The 20,022-nt window shown below is 39.9% G+C and overlaps 1 protein-coding gene across 3 annotated transcripts in view; it reads right to left on the bottom strand.

Moving 5' to 3' along the window:
• Positions 1-9,327: 9,327 nt before the first annotated feature.
• The window catches only part of lrp6 (low density lipoprotein receptor-related protein 6), a 53,073-nt gene continuing 42,378 nt past the window's right edge, over positions 9,328-20,022 (bottom strand). For 2 of the 3 annotated variants that reach the window (XM_083999493.1, XM_083999495.1), the window contains 7 exons: positions 19,285-19,410; positions 18,296-18,541; positions 14,540-14,650; positions 12,924-13,154; positions 11,573-11,709; positions 10,889-10,989; positions 9,328-10,009 (listed from right to left, as the gene is read on the bottom strand). In XM_083999493.1, the coding sequence (XP_083855619.1) occupies positions 9,646-10,009; positions 10,889-10,989; positions 11,573-11,709; positions 12,924-13,154; positions 14,540-14,650; positions 18,296-18,541; positions 19,285-19,410 (1,316 nt within the window). In that variant the 3' untranslated portion in view covers positions 9,328-9,645. The remainder of the gene's footprint in view (positions 10,010-10,888; positions 10,990-11,572; positions 11,710-12,923; positions 13,155-14,539; positions 14,651-18,295; positions 18,542-19,284; positions 19,411-20,022) is intronic. The other variant, XM_083999494.1, reaches the window with a different exon arrangement.

Genomic DNA, 20,022 nt, shown 5'->3' with positions numbered 1-20,022 from the left:
ATAATCACCAAGGACAGAATCCACAGGAAGAAGCTGAAGATGTTCAGTTGATTTATGTTTTATTTTGTTTTGTTTAGTTTTTTTGGGAGTTTATGTTGAAGATCAATGAAATACACTAAAAATAAGAAGAAACATTTATTTTCGGACAGAAAAAAGTTGATATTTTTCTGTTCATGCCAAATCTCTGGTCCAAAATAAAGGTGATCACTGAAAACTGAAGCTCATTGAATATTTTCTATATATAATAATGTCATTTTCAAATTTTTCTCTTAACTCTTTCGCGACCACACTAATTCCTTAGCACATCCGCTCCGGACCACATGTTTTTGGCTATTTCTTTACCTTTTTTCTCACGTTGAAGCGAACTCTGTAGATCACCTAGAAACAAACGGTTTTCATGTGATTGAAGAGTGACTTTCCAACGTGCTCCTCGAAAAACGGCGAGCTTTTCCGCCGTTTCGTTCGTGAGTACGAAGGAGAAGAAGAGCTCTCTAGTTCCCGCTCTAGTTTCAGAGAAAAATGCACTTTTGTGTCAAGTGGCAATCTGCTCATTTTACCGCTACTCTGCAGTGTGGCGTCTCCCAAATTATTTCTACGGCTAAATAAATATATTTGTAGGTAAATCTGGGGGGTGCGGCGGCGTGGCAGCTCCGTGACACTACTATGTGACTGAAAAAAAACGGTTTTGACGAGTTAACACGTCAACGGTCCTGAACATTCGGCACGCTGTGACGAGTTTACTCGTCAATGGTCGCGAAAGAGTTAATTATTTCTAATCTTTTCCACTTTGTTGTTGTTTTTATGTCTGAAGTTACTGATGAAACTTGTCACTTCCTACAGACGTTTCAGAATAAAAGGGGAAGATTACACTGCAAGCTTTTAATGTGAAACATTTTCTTTCTTTCTTTATTTTTATTTTACTTTTGTCAGCTGTGTTTGTCAAAGAAGGAAACCCTAACCCCTAAAAGCAGCACATCAGTGCAGCTGCTTTCAAAGAGTTCATTCTCACTAACAAGAGTTAAAAGCTCCTTAACCCTCATGTTGTCCTCCTGGGTCAGGGAAGGAAGGACAAAGGGAGGGAACAAATTGGATCAAAAAGGAAGGAAGAAGTAAGGATAAAGGGAATGAAGGAAGGAAGGGAAAGGATTGTAGAAAGAATGAAGGGAAAAGGGAAGGAAAGAAAGATGGAGGGAGGGAACAGATTGGGTCAAGGAAGGAAGCGGAAGGATGGACGAAGGGGAAGAAGGAAGGAAGGGAAAAAGGATTGTGGAAAGAAGGAAGGGAACAGATTGGGTCAATTTGACCCAGAAGGACGACAGGAGGGTTAAATTCATTTAGAAACAATTAGAGTCATTCACTGATGTGAAGAATAAGACATTTACTCTGACTCTTACTTTGACTTTAAGTACATTTAAAAGCAAGTACTTTTTTACTCTTACTGCAGTAACATGTCGACTGAGATACTTTTACTTGTAACAGAGTAAATTTTGACCAGTAGGCCTAGTATTTGTACTCTTACTCAAGTACTGGGGTGGAGTACTCTGTCCATCTCTGTCTACACGTAATCAATACAGGTATTGATCATCAGTCACACTGACTCTGCGTCATGAAATGATGACATCACAATGAAACAAGACGTCACGGCGACAGGTTTGATCTGATCAATGGTCGATGACTGAGACTGACTCTTAAACTGTTTCATTCATTGTGCAGATTACAAAAAACAATCGTGATAATACAGTTTTTCTCGATTGCTAAGACACATTATTTCTGTAAAGCTGCTTTTCCTTTTCTCTAAACTGTGAACTCAAACCCCAATTTTCAAGCTACATTCACAAAACCTCAGACTCTTCTTGCAAAACCAAACTTTCACCTCAAAACAGTTCAATCTGGTGCCCAAAACTGAACTGTGTTGTCAAATCAAAATTAAAAACACTACTGAGCAGTCACTAAACACTACATAGACAAATAGAAAACACAACGCTCAGCACATGAAGCTGTAGAAATACATGTTTATTGTTCACTGTAGCTAAATGCATGTTGCAAAACAAAAAACTTGTGCATTTAGCACTTGTATACAGTAGGCCTACGTAAAAATAAAGTACAAAAATATAGAAATGAGAAGTGCACAACTCAGCCACAGCATCATTTCTCTGTACTGGATCAGGCCACAGGACTTCATGCTGAACTAGCTCATATAGTATGTTCCCTCACATCATTAGACACAAGTGTGATCAGTTAAACCTGTGCTTTAGTTGTGTTTGACCTGTGCTCAGCGTTATGCAACACAGGTGCATCACAATGAAAATGTGTTGGTGAGTTGTGTCTAAACAGGTGAAAAGTGACTGATGGTTTTGCCAAAAGAGAGATGACTGATTCAATCAGTGGGTTCAGGCAACAGGGTTTAGTGTTTTAGCAATTGAGAAAAACTGTAATAAAATAAATCATCACAAAACATGAATCCTGAAACAGCTTCATAGTTCAACCAGCAGGGGGCAGCACAGGACACACAGAGAGCCAGGCAGCATGTATATAATGTAATATAATGTAACATGATATAACATAATGTAAAATCATGTAATCTAACATAATGTAATATAACAATATCATTTTATGTAGTGTAATATGTGATATAACATAATATACTATAATATAATATGATGTAATATAACATATCATAACATAATATAATGTAATATAATATAACATAATATACTATAATATATGATGTAATGTAACATATCATACCATAATATAATGTAATATAATATAACATAATATCATTTTATGTAATGTATTTATGTAATGTGATATAACATAATATACTATACTATAATGTAATGTAATATAACATAATATAATGTAATATAATACAGCATAATATCATGTAATCTAACATAATGTAACGTAATGTAATATAACAATATCATTTTATGTAATGTAATATGTGATATAACAATATACTATAATATAATGTAATGTAATATGTGATATAACATAATATACTATACTATAATGTAATGTAATATAACATAACATAATATAATGTAATATAATATAACATAATATCATGTAATCTAACATAATGTAATGTAATATAACATAATATACTATACTATAATATAACAATATAATTTTATGTAATGTAATGTAATATGTGATATAACATAATATACTATAATATAATATGATGTAATGTAATGTAATATAACATAACATAATGTAATGTAAAACAGACTGGACTCGTCTCATATTTTTATTTAATGGATAAATTCTGATGAATTGAACCAGTTCATAAAGTTAAAGTGACATCACTGATCTTTTCCTGTGGTTTTATCGTTGGGAATAAAAACTGATTTTATGTTGTTGATGTTTTATTTAATCTGTAAAATGTGTTGTTGTATAATAATAATGTAACACTAGTTTGTTTCTAGACATTGTTACGATCGTATTCAATATGTTTTTATATCAATAAAACAAACTCAATGAAATCTGATCAGATCAATAAATAAAATCCTGTTGTTGAACTTTTTTTTTTTTTATTAATATTTTTCCTCCTCTGGTTCTGATTATAGACGTTTCTGTATTTTCCATTTTGTCAGTCTCATTAAAGGGATAGTTCACCCAAAATTCAAATTTCACTCATTATCTCCTCCCCCTCATGTGGACTAAGGGCTGGGAGAAGAAATTTTATGTCCTTGTCCTTTTTTTTAATCCCAGGCTTGAGCCTTTCTTAAGTGTTTTTCATTGTGTCTTGTGTGTCCTTGTGTGTTCTTTTTTGTTTCTCCACCTGACCTGGAACAGCCATACAAAAATTCACATGCGTGTATGCAGAAATGGCAAATAAAGATTTTGACCTTTGACCTTTTTGACCTTAAAACATAGACTTTTAAAATATTTTTCGGAACAATTTCTCATGTCGGGGCTTCAATACAAGAGGGACATTACATACGAGCAGCATGGAGGTATCTGGATGTTTTTTGGTGTGTCTTTTTGTTACGAAGACAGTTGGTATCCATTTGCAACTGTTATATGGACATGCACTGCTACGCCGAGACCCCCTGTAACTCAGAGAAGCCACGGAGGACTCTGAAACTTCTCCCAGCCCTTAGTCCACATGAGGGGGAGTAGTAGATAATGAATAAGAAATTTCAATTTTGGGTGAACTATCCCTTTAAGAATTTCTTAAATTGTTACTTCTTGTGTTTTTTTTGTTTTTCATGTATTTTATTTTATATTTTATTTGTTTTTAGTCATGAATCTTATAATTTCTCAGGGTTAGTCAGTCAGAATAACAACAGTAAAATTGTTATACATTAAAAAAAAAAAAACACACTCCCAGCAACAATTTCATTTTTTCACAACATTCTTAATTTTTAATTCATGTGTTTTTGTAGTTTTTTCTCTGAAATTTGAATTTTGGGTGAACTATCCCTTTCATTTTTTAAATGGATCATAAAGTAAATTTTATAAGAACATTTTTCTGTGATGTTGAAGCTCAGTTCACTCTGATTCACCACTCTGTGTGTGTGTGTGTGTGTGTGTGTGTGTGTGTGTGTGTGTGTGTGTGTGTGTGTGTGTGTGTGTGTGTGTGTGTGTGTGTGTGTGTGTGCAGGGCCGTTACTAGGAATTCTGGGCCCCCTTAAAGAATACTAAAGTGGGCCCCTCCCCCTAACTTTTCCTTTTTTTTTCTTAGACTACGTATGTATTATCATTTTTTATTTAGCCTACTTTGTTTTGATGCTAATGCAGCATTACACTGCAAAAACTCAAGTATCTTAGCAAGAATATTTGTCTTATTTCTAGTCAAAATGTCATTTCTAGTCAAAACTAAACTCACTCTACTTAAAATAAGACACATCATATTAACAGCAGCTTGTTTTTAGACACTTTTTACATCCTTTAAGCAGATTTTCACTTGGAATAAGTAGAAAAAATCTGATAGTGGAGCAAGTTTTTCTTCCTTATTACAAACACAAAAAACTTACTTTCACTGGCAGATTTTTCTATCTATTGTGAATTTAAGTGAAAATTATCTAAAAACAAGTTCATTTTTAGGTGATGAGTCTTATTTTAAGTGGAAAGAGATTAGTTTTGACTAGAAATTAGACATTTTGACAAAAAAATAAGACAAATAGTCTTGGAAAGATGTTGAGTGTGCTATGAGTATTAGTCAGGGTCTTACGCAGAATAAATCAGTCATACAAAGATTAGACTACTGGGTTTTTTTATGAATTATCATCACCTTTCTCCCCTATACAACGGCCCTGTGTGTGTGTGTGTGTGTGCTGAATCACGACGCAGACTCTGAGGTCAAAGTTCACTCACTTTATATTTAACAAAAAGAAAAAGAATCAGCATGTGATGAGTTACATTAACAGCTTATCGTGTGTGAGGCCGATGAACTGTACAGGTCCATCTCTCTCTCTCTCTGTGTGTTTACAGGTGAAGCCGTCGCTGGGTCAAAAACACATGAACATGACGAACAAACCAAATGTTGGTCACCTCCACAAACGTCCTCGCAATTAAAGCACCATGGGAACAAAAAAAACAAAAAACAGATGAAGGACATTTAAAAAAAAAAACAGAAAAAAAAGAAAAAAAAACGAGACAAACTTCTGTTTTTCCTGTTTCGAGACAAAAGTGCTTTTTTTTTAAAAAAAGAAAGAAAAAAGAAAAACGACTCGGCCTTTTCCCGCTCTTTTTACATTACATTTCTACTTCCTGTTTCCTTTTTCTCACACGTTCATTCGTTCATCACCGTCTGTACAAAGATGGCGCCGCCCACAACGAGGCGTTCGCTGTCTTTTTTTACTGTCGTACCTTCAAACCTTCGAAACACGAAGCGTCTCAGAGTCTGAGTTAAAACACATTTTAAAGGGATAGTTCATCATTTTGGCAGATTGGCCCATCGCCATAATCCCTATAGTCATAGCAGTAGGTTCGTTACCTTTAATTGTCGGTGCAAGCTGTTTTTAGAACGGCGGAGCAGAGCCGTGAGCTGCTCAGAGCTACGCTACGGAGGCTCATTATGGGATTTCTTTGGTTTCCCTCATCAAACTCATCAAATACACAATCCAACAACTCCACAACGCTCTGGTGGACAAGTTGTGAGCTGCACATTCACCACGCTATGAGATAATAACACAACGTTACCACACAGAGTTGTTTTAGAGGGAAATTCATGCAAAACCGCTGATGCACGTTGCCTTCAGGGACAGTTTTTCATCAACAGTCTCTGTATTTCCCTCTAAAACAACTCTGTGTGGTAGCATTGTGTTATTATCTCATAGCGTGGTGAATGTGCAGCTCACAACTTGTCCACCAGAGCGTTGTGGAGTTGTTGGATTGTGTATTTGATGAGTTTGATGAGGGAAACCAAAGAAATCCCATAATGAGCCTCCGTAGCGTAGCTCTGAGCAGCTCACGGCTCTGCTCCACCGTTCTAAAAACAGCTTGCACCGACAATTAAAGGTAACGAACCTACTGCTATGACTATAGGGATTATGGGCAATGGGCCAGTTTGACTAAAATGTTGAACTATCCCTTTAAAAATGACGTCATCTCACCTGTCAATCAAAACATTTGACACATTGTTTTGTCAGAAAATTTATCAAAATTGAACAAACTTTATAGTCTGAGGTCGTTTCATCGACACAAAGTTTTAAATTTCATTTTTAAAATTTGACTTCTTCACGTTTCAGTTTGTTTTTCTCTGTAACTGAGGATCAATAATCAATAATCAAACATGAATGATTGACACTCGGCTCTGTGCATTTTCCTTCAGATATTAAAATCATGAACTCAAATTACTTCATCTACCCCCTCAAAAATAAGAATTTCTGTTTAAAATTTCAGAATAAAAGCCATTTCCTGTTAAATCACAGAAATAAAAACTTTGTTTCCAGTTCAAAGAGACAAAAAACACAACGAGATGATTGATTGATTGATTGATTGATTGATTATTAATTATCAATTAGAGGGAAAAAAATCAAGTTAATTTGAGTTTTGATGCTTTTATTCTGAAGGAACCGATTAAAACTCCGATCAGACTCTGGCGTTCACCGTGTTTCTCCGTCGGCCATCTTAGTGTTTTAGTTTCGTTTTGCTTTTTTTTTTTTAACTGAACACACAAACCGAAACCGAACGTCGACCTTTGACCTTTGACCTACGACCTCGTCTGTACCGGGGTCGCCTACAAAATAAAAGTCCTGTAAAGTGCAGTCAGCGAATGAGAACCTCTCCCAAAACACAAAGGGTTAATCTGTGTGTAGTTGTAGTGTGTGTGTGTGTAGTGTGTGTGTGTCAGTGATTGTACCACAGGTAGCTCTGAGCTGGTGGACAGGTGTGGAGGACGTACGGTGGCTGCAGGGGGACAAAAACCTCAAAAACCTCAAACATAAACGTAACTTTGGGTTTGTTTTTAGTGTTTTAAATGAGACGTTTGTTTGACGAAACCGATCGATAATCAATAATCGACTCTTAACGACGAGGTCATCGATCGTTTCAAATCTTCATCAAACAAAGTCGACCGTCAGAAACTTTTTAAATTTATGATAATTAGTGTTTTGCTTTTTTTTTTTTTTTAATAAAACGCTTCGAGGACCCCGTACAGGAAGTGGAGTCGTCGCTGGGGTTTTGAAATTTCAAAATAAAAGCACCGATTCAAACTCCATCAAACTAAACGACTTGAACTGATCAGATCGATTTGTTTTTTATTTGATTGGTGAATATTTGTGTTTTTTGATCAATAAAAAAACGTTTTTCAGCGTCCGAATAATAAAAATAAAATAAAATAAAAACCGACGTGTTTTGTTTCGATTGTCTTCAGATCGATGCTGGTGTTGAAGCCACGCCCACTTATCGACAAACAAAAAAAGGCGAGAACAAGATCCACGAAACAAAAAAAAACAAAAAAAAAAACAGATTGTTGACACGAGCGTCGTCAAGGCAACAGAGTCAGGCCCCGCCCCCCTGCTCCTTCTGAACAGATGAGTTTGGCACAAACGACAAACGCCGTTGGTTCGTTCGTCGTTCAAACGGACCGACGGACATGAAGTGAACGTGTCGTGGGAGCTGATTGGGTGAGAGATTGTCGCCGAACGTTTTGTTTTTTGGATTCTGTAGAAAAATATAATGAGGCAATAATATAAAAAAAGACGGAATGAAAAGTTACTGCAAAGAGTTTCAATGGATAAGATTTACAATGATTCTCTATATAGCTTATAAATACGTTTTATCTACACAATATGTGGTACAAAAATACTATAGAGCTTCAGTGGAGCTCCTCCTGCTCCTCCTGCTCCTCCCGCTCCTCCGCCGCTCACAGGAGGAGGAGGACCAGGAGACGATGAAGATGAAGATGAAGATGAAGATGAAACTGCTTCAGGCACAAACGCTGCTTCTTCCTCCTCCATAGAGACGATTAAAGGGATAGTAGCATTTTTTTTTTTTAAAGTGTGGTTGTATGATCTACAAATAGCCCCTAAGTACTTTAATTGCAGTAGAAGACTCTCTGCACTCCTCCCGTTAGCAACGCCAGCCCATAATAGCCCTGCCCAGAGATTTACAACATATAATAATAATAATATAATATAATTGGTTAGGTCCAAATAAAAACTGTGTTTTTCCTGCACTTTGAAGGGCTGGAAAAAATTATATTATAGTGAACAATGGAACTGTGTATTTTTTTTTCAGGTAAAACCTCTTTTAGGCCGTGAAAATAGGCCGTTTCTTTGGGTCTGTTCACAACACTGTATGTTGTAAATCTCTGGGCAGGGCTATTATGGGCTGGCGTTGCTAACGGGAGGAGTGCAGAGAGTCTTCTACTGCAATTAAAGTACTTAGGGGCTATTTGGAGATCATTCAACCCCACTTTAAAAAAAATGATACTATCCCTTTAAAGAGCAGAAGGAGGAGGAGGAGGAGGAGGAGGAGGAGGATGATGAAGCTCCTCCTCTGCTGTGCAGCTTTGGCTCGTCTCAGTCAGTCGGCCATTTTGGTTTCGATCCTGTCGGAGCTCCATCACGATGAAGATGAAGATGGCGAAGGGTCTCGAACAGCGGAGTGGAAACGTTGTAGTGTCTGTTTGTTAGTTAGTTTTGCTGAGCCTGGCTCTGATTGGCTGACAGATATGTGCCTTATTATTAGTGTTATTGCTTCAGCTCCGACCCGGCCCGGTGGCGGGCGTTGCCATGGTGACATGGTGTCGTCCCGGGTCGTCTTCTTCTTCCCGTCGCTGCTGTGTTTCATATTTGGCATCAGAAGTGGATGAGTGAGCGTGGTGGCGAGCGGCGTCGCCTCCTCCGCCGTCGTTAAGGCAACTGATACGTGATGATTTTATTAATAAAACCTTTTTTTTTTTTTTCTTAAAAATGTACAAATTTCTCTTACAAACAAAAGCTCCGTCGTCATAGCAACTGTATAGAAAATATATAAATATGTTTTTTCTCTTTTTTTTTCAATGTACAAATGTTCTTGCAGCGCGTCGTCGTCGTGTCGCTGCCTCGCCGTTTTGCTCTTCTGCTTCCCATTTTTAACCTCTTATATGCACAATTGCTATTTACAGTGAGGGAGGAGGAGGGGAAAAGGAGGGAAAAGGGGGGAAAAGGAGGAAAAGGAGGGAAAGTGGGCGGGGCTCGAGGCTCAGGATGAGTCCGTGCAGGGCGACGGCGGCGGCGGGTAGAGGTGGTGCGAGTAGCTGCGCTCGGTGTAAGGCGACGGCGGGCAGCTCTCGCAGTTCTCCTCCGCCGACAGGTACTGGCTGCGCGGCGTCGGCGGCGGCGGGAAAGGCTCCGAGTCGTAGTTGAGGTCGCTGGTGTAGCCCTTGGCAACGGCGGCGGCGGCGGCGGAGGAGGAAGTTGCTCCAGTGGCGGCAGCAGCGGCGGCGGCGGATGAGCTGCTGGACTTGAGCGGCGCTCGGCGTCCCGGCGTGTAGTCGCTGTCGCACACGTCGGTGCTGCACGGCGTGGTGGGCGGGGCAAAGTGGCGGTAGGTGTAGGGCCGGTAACTAGGGAGACGGAGGAGGAGGAAAAGAGAGGAGTTAATGCTGCGTTCAGGGACATCGGGGACAAAACAAACAGTCAGAATGAATGTCAAGTTGAAAGTTTAAATAAAGTTTCTGTTTCTTAACAAAACTACAATAGGACGAATCTCCTTGTTGTTTACAACTACTTCCTGGTAGAAAACCAGCATGAGAACAATAGTGACGGACGAGAGTTTCTCTATATTTATCTAATTTTTCATGTCACTATATCACCGTTTAGACTAATCTGATGTTTGTAAAGTTTATAAAACCAATGATTGGACAAACATTACTATTTCTGTGTGCACATTTTTGTTATTAGTCATGGTTATCATAGATTAGCCGGGCTAACGGTTAGCTACCTGTTTAACTTTAATAACTCAGTGACTCAATAAACGCTCCATGAAAACATATTTTCTCCAGCGGATATCTGAGTTCCAACATGACTGAGCTAACTGGAGTAGTTTCATGTCGTGTCCCACAACGGGAGGGTTTTAACAGCTGACGTCCTGCCGTTAGCTTAGCTACCGTTAGCTTAGCTACCGTTAGCTGTCCCTGTCAGCTGAGCCACTGATGCTTTCTAGACACTGTGATTCCCCCAAACTGAATAAATACAACACATAGCAACACAAAACACACACACAGAAATAGTGATGTTTCTTCAATCATTTCAGATTTGTCTAAACGGTGATAGGGCGTGAACAATATGATATATAGCTAAACTCTCGTTCGTTACTATTGATCTCATTCACATTACAGCTGGTTTTCTACCCGGAAGTAGAATGTAAACAACAAGGAGATTGGTCCTATAGAAAATGTCAACAGAGCAGAACGCGACCACGTGAGGGGGCGGAGCTTGTTCACCTGTAGGACCGGTGGGTGGAGGGGCTGTTGGACGAGTATCCAAACTCCACTCCAGTGTACTGGGAGCGCACGGTGGCCGGAGACGGGGGAGGGTTCAGGATCTGGCAACAGGTAAACAACAACAGTCACCACACAGGTCAACAACAACAACATCAACATCTTTCATTGTTTGTGTTTTAATTGTGTTGTTTTTTATGAAAACGTCTTTGAGCGTCTGTAAAAGCTTGTTATTACGACGGAGAATTAGGGCCACGTTGAGAAAAACAAAACAAAACAACACAACACAGACTTCGAGAATAAAGTCGTAAATTTATCAGAACAAGGTCGTACATTTCCTACGAGAAAAAAGTCATAATACTACAAGAATAAAGTCATACATTTACGAGAATGAAGCCGTAATTTAACGAGAATAAAGTCGTCAATTTATGAGAATAAGTCGTACATTTCCTACGAGAAAAAAGTCAGAACATTACGAGAATGAAGTCGTAAATTTACGACTTCATTCTCGTAAATGTACGACTTTCCTGTATGTGAATCACTGTGCAGCACTTTGCTAAACTTTCATGTTTTATATAAAATGTTCTATATAAATAAAGTGGATTGGATCAGAACCCAGTAACCCCGCCCATTTCTCCCTGTGGCCCCGCCCCCTGTCTACATGTGGCCCCGCCCCCTCTGTCTCACCGGGGGGAAGTATGTCCCCTTGGTGCTGGACGAGCTGCTGGACGAAGCTCCGGTCACGTGGGCGCGGTCGTACGGTGGCCCGCTGCTCCCGCCCATGATGCTGAGAGAACCAATCACAGACTTCCCTCTGGACATTCCTGCATGAGGAGAGAGACACACGTTGTCAGGAGGAGGAGGAGGAGGATTTCAAAAACAGAGTGATGGACTTCATAATTTGTAATAAGTTTAAGTTGACAAAAGTTTCAGCAGTATCTGGGCTACAGTTTGGTGAAAGTTTCAAAACTGTAGCATCTACCGTTGGTTTGGTAGGAATTTTTTAAGTTTTTAAATTTAAACGCTTATATGTACTTGGAGTTGAGTGAATCTGGCATGGGGTTGGATGTTTCTGTGAAGTTTGGTGAGTTTTTGCCCATGGGAAGTATGACTTCCTTGGAAGAAGAAAGAAGAAAGAAGAATTCCTAGGAATACAATAGGATGAATCTCCTTGTTGTTTACAACTACTTCCTGGTAGAAAACCAGCATGAGAACAATAGTGACGGACGAGAGTTTCACTATATTTATCTAATTTTTCATGTCACTATATCACCGTTTAGACTAATCTGATGTTTGTAAAGTTTATAAAACCAATGATTGGACAAACATTACTATTTCTGTGTGCACGTTTTTGTAATTAGTCATGGTTATCATAGATTAGCCGGGCTAACGGTTAGCTACCTGTTTAACTTTAATAACTCAGTGACTCAATAAACGCTCCATGAACAAATATTTTCTCCAGCGGATATCTGAGTTCCAACATGACTGAGCTAACTGGAGTAGTTTCATGTCGTGTCCCACAACGGGAGGGTTTTAACAGCTGACGTCCTGATGTTAGCTTAGCTACTGCTGTTAGCTTAGCTACCGTCAGTTTAGCTACTGTTAGCTTAGCTACTGCTGTTAGCTTAGCTACCGTTAGCTTAGCTACCGCCGTTAGCTTAGCTGCTGTTAGCTTAGCTACCGCCGTTAGCTTAGCTACCGTTAGCTGTCCCTGTCAGCTGAGCCACTGATGCTTTCTAGACACTGTGATTCCCCCAAACTGAATAAATACAACACATAGCAACACAAAACACACACACACAGAAATAGTAATGTTTCTTCAATCATTTCAGATTTGTCTAAACGGTGATAGTTGTGTGGAAAACATGCTAGGCTATAGCTAAACTCTCGTTCGTTACTATTGATCTCATTCAAATTACAGCTGGTTTTCTACCAGGAAGTAGAATGTAAACAACAAGGAGATTCGGTCTATAGTGTCCGACACTAAAAAGAAGGAGGAGGAGGAGTAGAAGGAGGTGAAGTGTTATGTTATTCCTACCGGGCAGTGAGCTGGACAGCGAGCTGGGATGAGGGACGTATCCCAGGGGAACGGAGGAGGGGCCGTGCACCACGAAGTCGTTGGTGACCGTTTCTCCGTCGTCCTTCATCTGGGGACAGAGAACTCGCTGACACACGAAGTAGACGGCACCGACCACGAACAGCGCCATGACGACGCCCACGATGGAGCTGATGGTGTTGTTGGCCGGAGGAGGAGGCTCCTCGGTCGGGACTGACCCCACAAGGAGGAGGAGGAGGAGGAGGAGGAGGAGGAGGAGGAGGAGGAGGAGGAGGAGGAGAGTTTAGATTTTCAAACACTTCATTTACATATTAGATTTGTTTTGCAGCACTAATTTACATACAAATAAGAAAGAAAGAAAAATAAGAAGAAGGAGAAGAAAGAAGGAGAGGAAGAAAAGAGGAAGGAGAAGGAGGAGAAGAAGAAAGAAGGAGAAAAAGGAGGAGGAGGAGGAGAAGAAAGAAGGAGAAAAAGAAGGAGGAGGAGAAGGAGGAGAAAGGAGAGGAAGAAAAGAGGAAGGAGAAGGAGGAGAAGAAGAAAGAAGGAGAAAAAGGAGGAGGAGAAGAAAGAAGGAGGAGGAGAAGGAGGAGAAGAAGGAGAAAGAAGGAGGAGAAAGGAGAGGAAGAAAAGAGGAAGGAGAAGGAGAAGAATAAAGAAGGGGAAAATGTAGGAGAAGGAGAAGAAAGAAGGAGAGGAAGAAAAGAGGAAGGAGAAGGAGGAGAAGACGAAAGAAGGAGAAAAAGGAGGAGGAGAATAAAGAAGGGGAAAATGTAGGAGAAGGAGAAGAAAGAAGGAGAGGAAGAAAAGAGGAAGGAGAAGGAGGAGAAGAAGAAAGAAGGAGAAAAAGAAGGAGGATGAGAAGAAAGAAGGAGAAAGAAGGAGAGGAAGAAAAGAGGAAGGAGAAGGAGATTTTAGATTTTCAAACACTTTATTTACATAATATTATAATATTATTATAATATAATAGTATTATATGTATAAAGTCTATGGTGCCAATAAGGCCAGAAAACAATACACCCCAATGGGGCTATTGTTTCCCTTTACTGCTATCACAATGAAACTTTACACAATGAAAGTATCTATGAAATGTAACATTTTTTGTATTTCAAGTTTCTTGGAAAATTAATTTTAAATATGCAAATGAGCTCAACACTAATTGACTTATGGTCAAGAAGCCATAAAGCCGCAAGCAGCAAAAACAGGGGCCAAATAACTAACTAACACATTCATGTCCATTCAGTAAGTTAACCTATGCATACTGCCTATTTAAAATTAATTTCCCAAGAAACGTGTGTAAAGTTTCATTGTGATGGCAGTAAAGGAAAACAACAGCCCCATTGGGGTGTATTGTCGTCGGCACCATAGACTTTATACTGTAAATCAATGTTGGATCGATGAGAATTAAACATATTTCCCCAACTAGGATTTCTTAGGACTTTTAGTATGTTGTTCTGGACATCTCATAGAAATGATGTGTGTGTGTGTGTGTTTGTGTGTGTGTGTGTGTGTGTGTGTGTGTGTGTGTGTGTGTGTGTGTGTGTGTGTGTATGTGTGTGTGTGTGTGTGTGTGTGTGTGTGTGTGTGTGTGTGTGTCCTACAGCAGCCCAGCTCGTCAGAGTTGTCCGTACAGTCCATGTTGTTGTCGCACTTCTTGTGTTTCCCGATGCACTGACCGTTGGAGCAGGTGAACTGGTCCAGAGGACACCGCACTGAAACACACACACACACACACACACACACACACACACACACACACACACACACACACACACACACACACACACACACACACACACACACACACACACACACACACACAGGTGAGCACCGTGACCTCTGACCTCCCGTACAATTTCTCCAAAAACATTTAAACATTTCTAGAAAAATGTTGTAAAGTGGATTGGATCAGAACCCCGTAGCCCCGTGTTGTAAAATTTCTCCAAAAAATAAATAAATAAATAAATAGAGATTAAAGAAAAAAAAAAAAAAAAAAAAAAGAATTTAAACATTTTCTAGAAAAAATGTGTAAAATTTCTATAAAAAAAAAAAAAAAAGAAAAAAAAAAAAAAAAAAAGTGGTAAAAATGTCTCAAAAAAAAGAAAAGAAAAAAAGTTAAACATTTTATTAAAGAAAAGAAAAAAAAGGTAAAAATTGCTCAAAAAGTTTCTAAAAAAAATAAATAAAAAAAAGTGGTAAAAATTGCTAAAAAAAATCTAAGAGAAAAATCAGACACGTTAAAATCAGTAGTAGATAAAAGACCACTGATCTAGAAGAGCTGTTGTTAATACAACACGTCTTCAAATGCACTTTTACTCCTTTTACAGTTTGCTGCTGCTGCAAACGTGCTTTTACTCCTTTTACAGTTTGCTGCTGCTGCAAATGCGCTTTTACTCCTTTTACAGTTTGCTGCTGCTGCAAATGCGCTTTTACTCCTTTTACAGTTTGCTGCTGCTGCAAATGCACTTTTACTCCTTTTACAGTTTGCTGCTGCTGCAAATGCACTTTTACTCCTTTTACAGGTTGCTGCTGCTGCAAATGCGCTTTTTACCCCTTTTACAGTTTGCTGCTGCTGCAAATGCACTTTTACTCCTTTTACAGGTTGCTGCAAATGCACTTTTACTCCTTTTACAGGTTGCTGCAAATGCACTTTTACTCCTTTTACAGGTTGCTGCTGCTGCAAATGCGCTTTTTACCCCTTTTACAGTTTGCTGCTGCTGCAAATGCACTTTTACTCCTTTTACAGGATGCTGCAAATGCACTTTTACCCCTTTTACAGGTTGCTGCTGCTGCAAATGCACTTTTACTCCTTTTACAGGTTGCTGCTGCAAATGCACTTTTACTCCTTTTACAGTTTGCTGCTGCTGCAAATGCACTTTTACTCCTTTTACAGTTTGCTGCTGCTGCAAATGCGCTTTTACTCCTTTTACAGTTTGCTGCTGCTGCTGCAAATGCACTTCACTCCTATTACGGTTTGCTGCTGCTGCAAATGCACTTTTACCCCTTTTACAGGTTGCTGCTGCTGCAAATGCACTTTTACTCCTTTTACAGGTTGCTGCTGCTGCAAATGTGCTTTTACCCCTTTTACAGGTTGCTGCTGCTGCAAATGTGCTTTTACCCCTTTTACAGGTTGCTGCTGCTGCAAATGTACTTTTACCCCTTTTACAGGTTGCTGCAAATGTACTTTTACCCCTTTTACAGGTTGCTGCTGCTGCAAACGCACTTTTACTCCTATTACAGGTTGCTGCTGCTGCAAATGCACTTTTACCCCTTTTACAGGTTGCTGCAAATGCACTTTTACCCCCTTTACAGGTTGCTGCTGCTGCAAATGCACTTTTACTCCTTTTACAGGTTGCTGCGGCTGCAAATGCACTTTTACTCCTTTTACAGGTTGCTGCAAATGCACTTTTACTCCTTTTACAGTTTGCTCATGCTGCAAATGCACTTTTACTCCTTTTACAGGTTGCTGCTGATGCAAACGCACTTTTACTCCTATTACAGTTTGCTGCTGCTGCAAATGCACTTTTACTCCTTTTACAGTTTGCTGCTGCTGCAAATGCACTTTTACTCCTTTTACAGTTTGCTGCTGCTGCAAATGCGCTTTTACTCCTATTACAGTTTGCTGCTGCTGCAAATGCACTTTTACTCCTTTTACAGTTTGCTGCTGCTGCAAATGCGCTTTTACTCCTATTACAGTTTGCTGCTGCTGCAAATGCACTTTTACTCAATGCACTTTTACTCCTTTTACAGTTTGCTGCTGCTGCAAATGCACTTTTACTCCTTTTACAGTTTGCTGCTGCTGCAAATGCACTTTTACTCAATGCACTTTTACTCCTTTTACAGTTTGCTGCTGCTGCAAATGCACTTTTACTCCTTTTACAGTTTGCTGCTGCTGCAAATGCACTTTTACTCAATGCACTTTTACTCCTTTTACAAGTTGCTGCTGCTGCAAATGCACTTTTACTCAATGCACTTTTACTCCTATTACAGTTTGCTGCTGCTGCAAATGCACTTTTACTCCTTTTACAGTTTGCTGCTGCTGCAAATGCACTTTTACTCAATGCACTTTTACCCCTTTTACAGTTTGCTGCTGCTGCAAATGCACTTTTACTCAATGCACTTTTACTCCTTTTACAGGTTGCTGCTGCTGCAAACGCACTTTTACTCCTATTACAGTTTGCTGCTGCTGCAAATGCGCTTTTACTCCTTTTACAGGTTGCTGCTGCTGTAAATGCACTTTTACTCCTTTTACAGTTTGCTGCTGCTGCAAATGCACTTTTACTCCTTTTACAGTTTGCTGCTGCTGCAAATGCACTTTCACTCCTTTTACAGTTTGCTGCTGCTGCAAATGCACTTTTACTCCTTTTACAGTTTGCTGCTGCTGCAAATGCACTTTTACTCCTTTTACAGTTTGCTGCTGCTGCAAATGCACTTTTACTCCTTTTACAGTTTGCTGCTGCTGCAAATGCGCTTTTACTCCTATTACAGTTTGCTGCTGCTGCAAATGCACTTTTACTCAATGCACTTTTACTCCTTTTACAGTTTGCTGCTGCTGCAAATGCACTTTTACTCCTTTTACAGTTTGCTGCTGCTGCAAATGCACTTTTACTCAATGCACTTTTACTCCTTTTACAGTTTGCTGCTGCTGCAAATGCACTTTTACTCCTTTTACAGTTTGCTGCTGCTGCAAATGCACTTTTACTCAATGCACTTTTACTCCTTTTACAAGTTGCTGCTGCTGCAAATGCACTTTTACTCAATGCACTTTTACTCCTATTACAGTTTGCTGCTGCTGCAAATGCACTTTTACTCCTTTTACAGTTTGCTGCTGCTGCAAATGCACTTTTACTCAATGCACTTTTACCCCTTTTACAGGTTGCTGCTGCTGCAAATGCACTTTTACTCAATGCACTTTTACTCCTTTTACAGTTTGCTGCTGCTGCAAATGCGCTTTTACTCCTATTACAGTTTGCTGCTGCTGCAAATGCACTTTTACTCAATGCACTTTTACTCCTTTTACAGTTTGCTGCTGCTGCAAATGCACTTTTACTCCTTTTACAGGTTGCTGCTGCTGCAAATGCACTTTTACTCAATGCACTTTTACTCCTTTTACAGGTTGCTGCTGCTGCAAACGCACTTTTACTCCTTTTACAGTTTGCTGATGCTGCAAATGCACTTTTACTCCTTTTACAGGTTGCTGCAAATGTGCTTTTACTCCTATTACAGGTTGCTGCTGCTGCAAATGTGCTTTTACTCCTTTTACAGTTTGCTGCTGCTGCAAATGCACTTTAACTCCTTTTACAGTTTGCTGCTGCTGCTGCAAATGTACTTTTATAGTTTGCTGCTGCTGTTGTTACCTGTCACACCTTCACACTTGCTCTCGTCGGATCGGTCCTGACAGTTGAACTCCCCGTTGCAGCGCAGCGCGAGCTCGATGCACTGGCGGCTGTCGCACTGGAACTCCGCGTCGGAGCAGACGGGGCAGTTCTCCTCGTCGCTCTTGTCGTCGCACTCCGTGTAGCCGTCACAGCGCCACGTCTGAGGGATGCAGTCCACCTCGCCGGACGTACAGGAGAACTGCTCCGGGGAGCAGGTGGGCGGCTCTGAGGAGGTTAAAGGGATAGTTCAACATTTCAGTTGTTTCAGTTTTCAGCCTTAGCAGTAGGTTCGTTACCTTTAATTGTCGGTGCAAGCTATTTTTAGAGCGGCGGAGCAGAGCCGTGAGCTGCTCAGAGCTACGCTACGGAGGCTCATTATGGGATTTCTTTTTGGTTTCCCTCATCAAACTCATCAAATACACAATCCAACAACTCCACAACGCTCTGGTGGACAAGTTGTGAGCTGCACATTCACCACGCTATGAGATAATAACACAACGTTACCACACAGAGTTGTTTTAGAGGGAAATTCATGCAAAACCGCTGATGCGCGTTGCCTTCAGGGACAGTTTTTCATCAACAGTCTCTGTATTTCCCTCTAAAACAACTCTGTGTGGTAACGTTGTGTTATTATCTCATAGCGTGGTGAATGTGCAGCTCACAACTTGTCCACCAGAGCGTTGTGGAGTTGTTGGATTGTGTATTTGATGAGTTTGATGAGGGAAACTGGACTAAAACCTTTTTGAGTTTTCTTCGACTAAAATTAGAATTATAATAAAAAATAAATATAAAAAATTTAAACTATCATATTAAAATGACTAAAATTGACTATAACTAATAAGTATTTTAGTCCAAAAGACTAAAACTAAATCTAAAATGCCTTCCAAGAACAACACTGTAGGGGGCGGAGCCAGATGACCTGTAGCTCCTCCTCCTCCTCCTCCTCCTCCTCCCCCTCCTCCTCTCACCTCCACAGGAGAGCTCGTCCTGCAGCAGCACCAGGTGGACCGGACACGAGCAGCGAGTCGTCCCGTCGCCCTTGACGATGCAGATGTGGGAGCAGCCGCCGTTGTCCCAGGTGCACGGGTGTTTACCTGCACGGAGAGAGTGATGTCACCATGCTCAGTGTTTTAGCTCATTTACATATCTGCCCTAAATCTATTTAACTAGAGGGAAAATATCAATATAGCATAATATTGATATTTTGTATGGTAATACTGTATCGCCAAGTAGCCAGTTCTTCCAGAAAAATACAGAGTTGTTTTGTGATTGTTGCGGGCAAAAATCCCTGATTATGCAGCACGTTTAAAAAAAAAAAAATGTGATGGAATATGCGGGATATTTATGCAACTTTATGCGATGAAATGACAGAATTTTCCCAAGGCAACAGGAGGAAAACGGCTGCTGTTTTTCAACTTTCTGCAAAGATACACTTGACTTTTTTGCAACGAAAATGTGGGGATTATGAAATTATGCAAGCCCTGCATATTTCTTGCATTTTGCGTGGAAATCTGCGATTTATGTGGCGAAAGTGCAGCGTCTTTGAAAAAATTGTACGGTCTTTGGCTGATTATGTGTTGAATTATGCGATCGCGTTTTTCTGGAGGGACTGAGTATCGATCTGAACTGACGAGGAAGTTTATCTTATTAGAAAAAAACAGATGTTGAAGAAGTTTCCATTTGGAGACATGACATCATTTACAGAT

This window comes from Trachurus trachurus (assembly GCF_905171665.1).
Source record: "Trachurus trachurus genome assembly, chromosome: 23".
NCBI classification, from domain to species: domain Eukaryota; kingdom Metazoa; phylum Chordata; class Actinopteri; order Carangiformes; family Carangidae; genus Trachurus; species Trachurus trachurus.
This window is presented reverse-complemented; position numbering and strand designations above follow the sequence as displayed.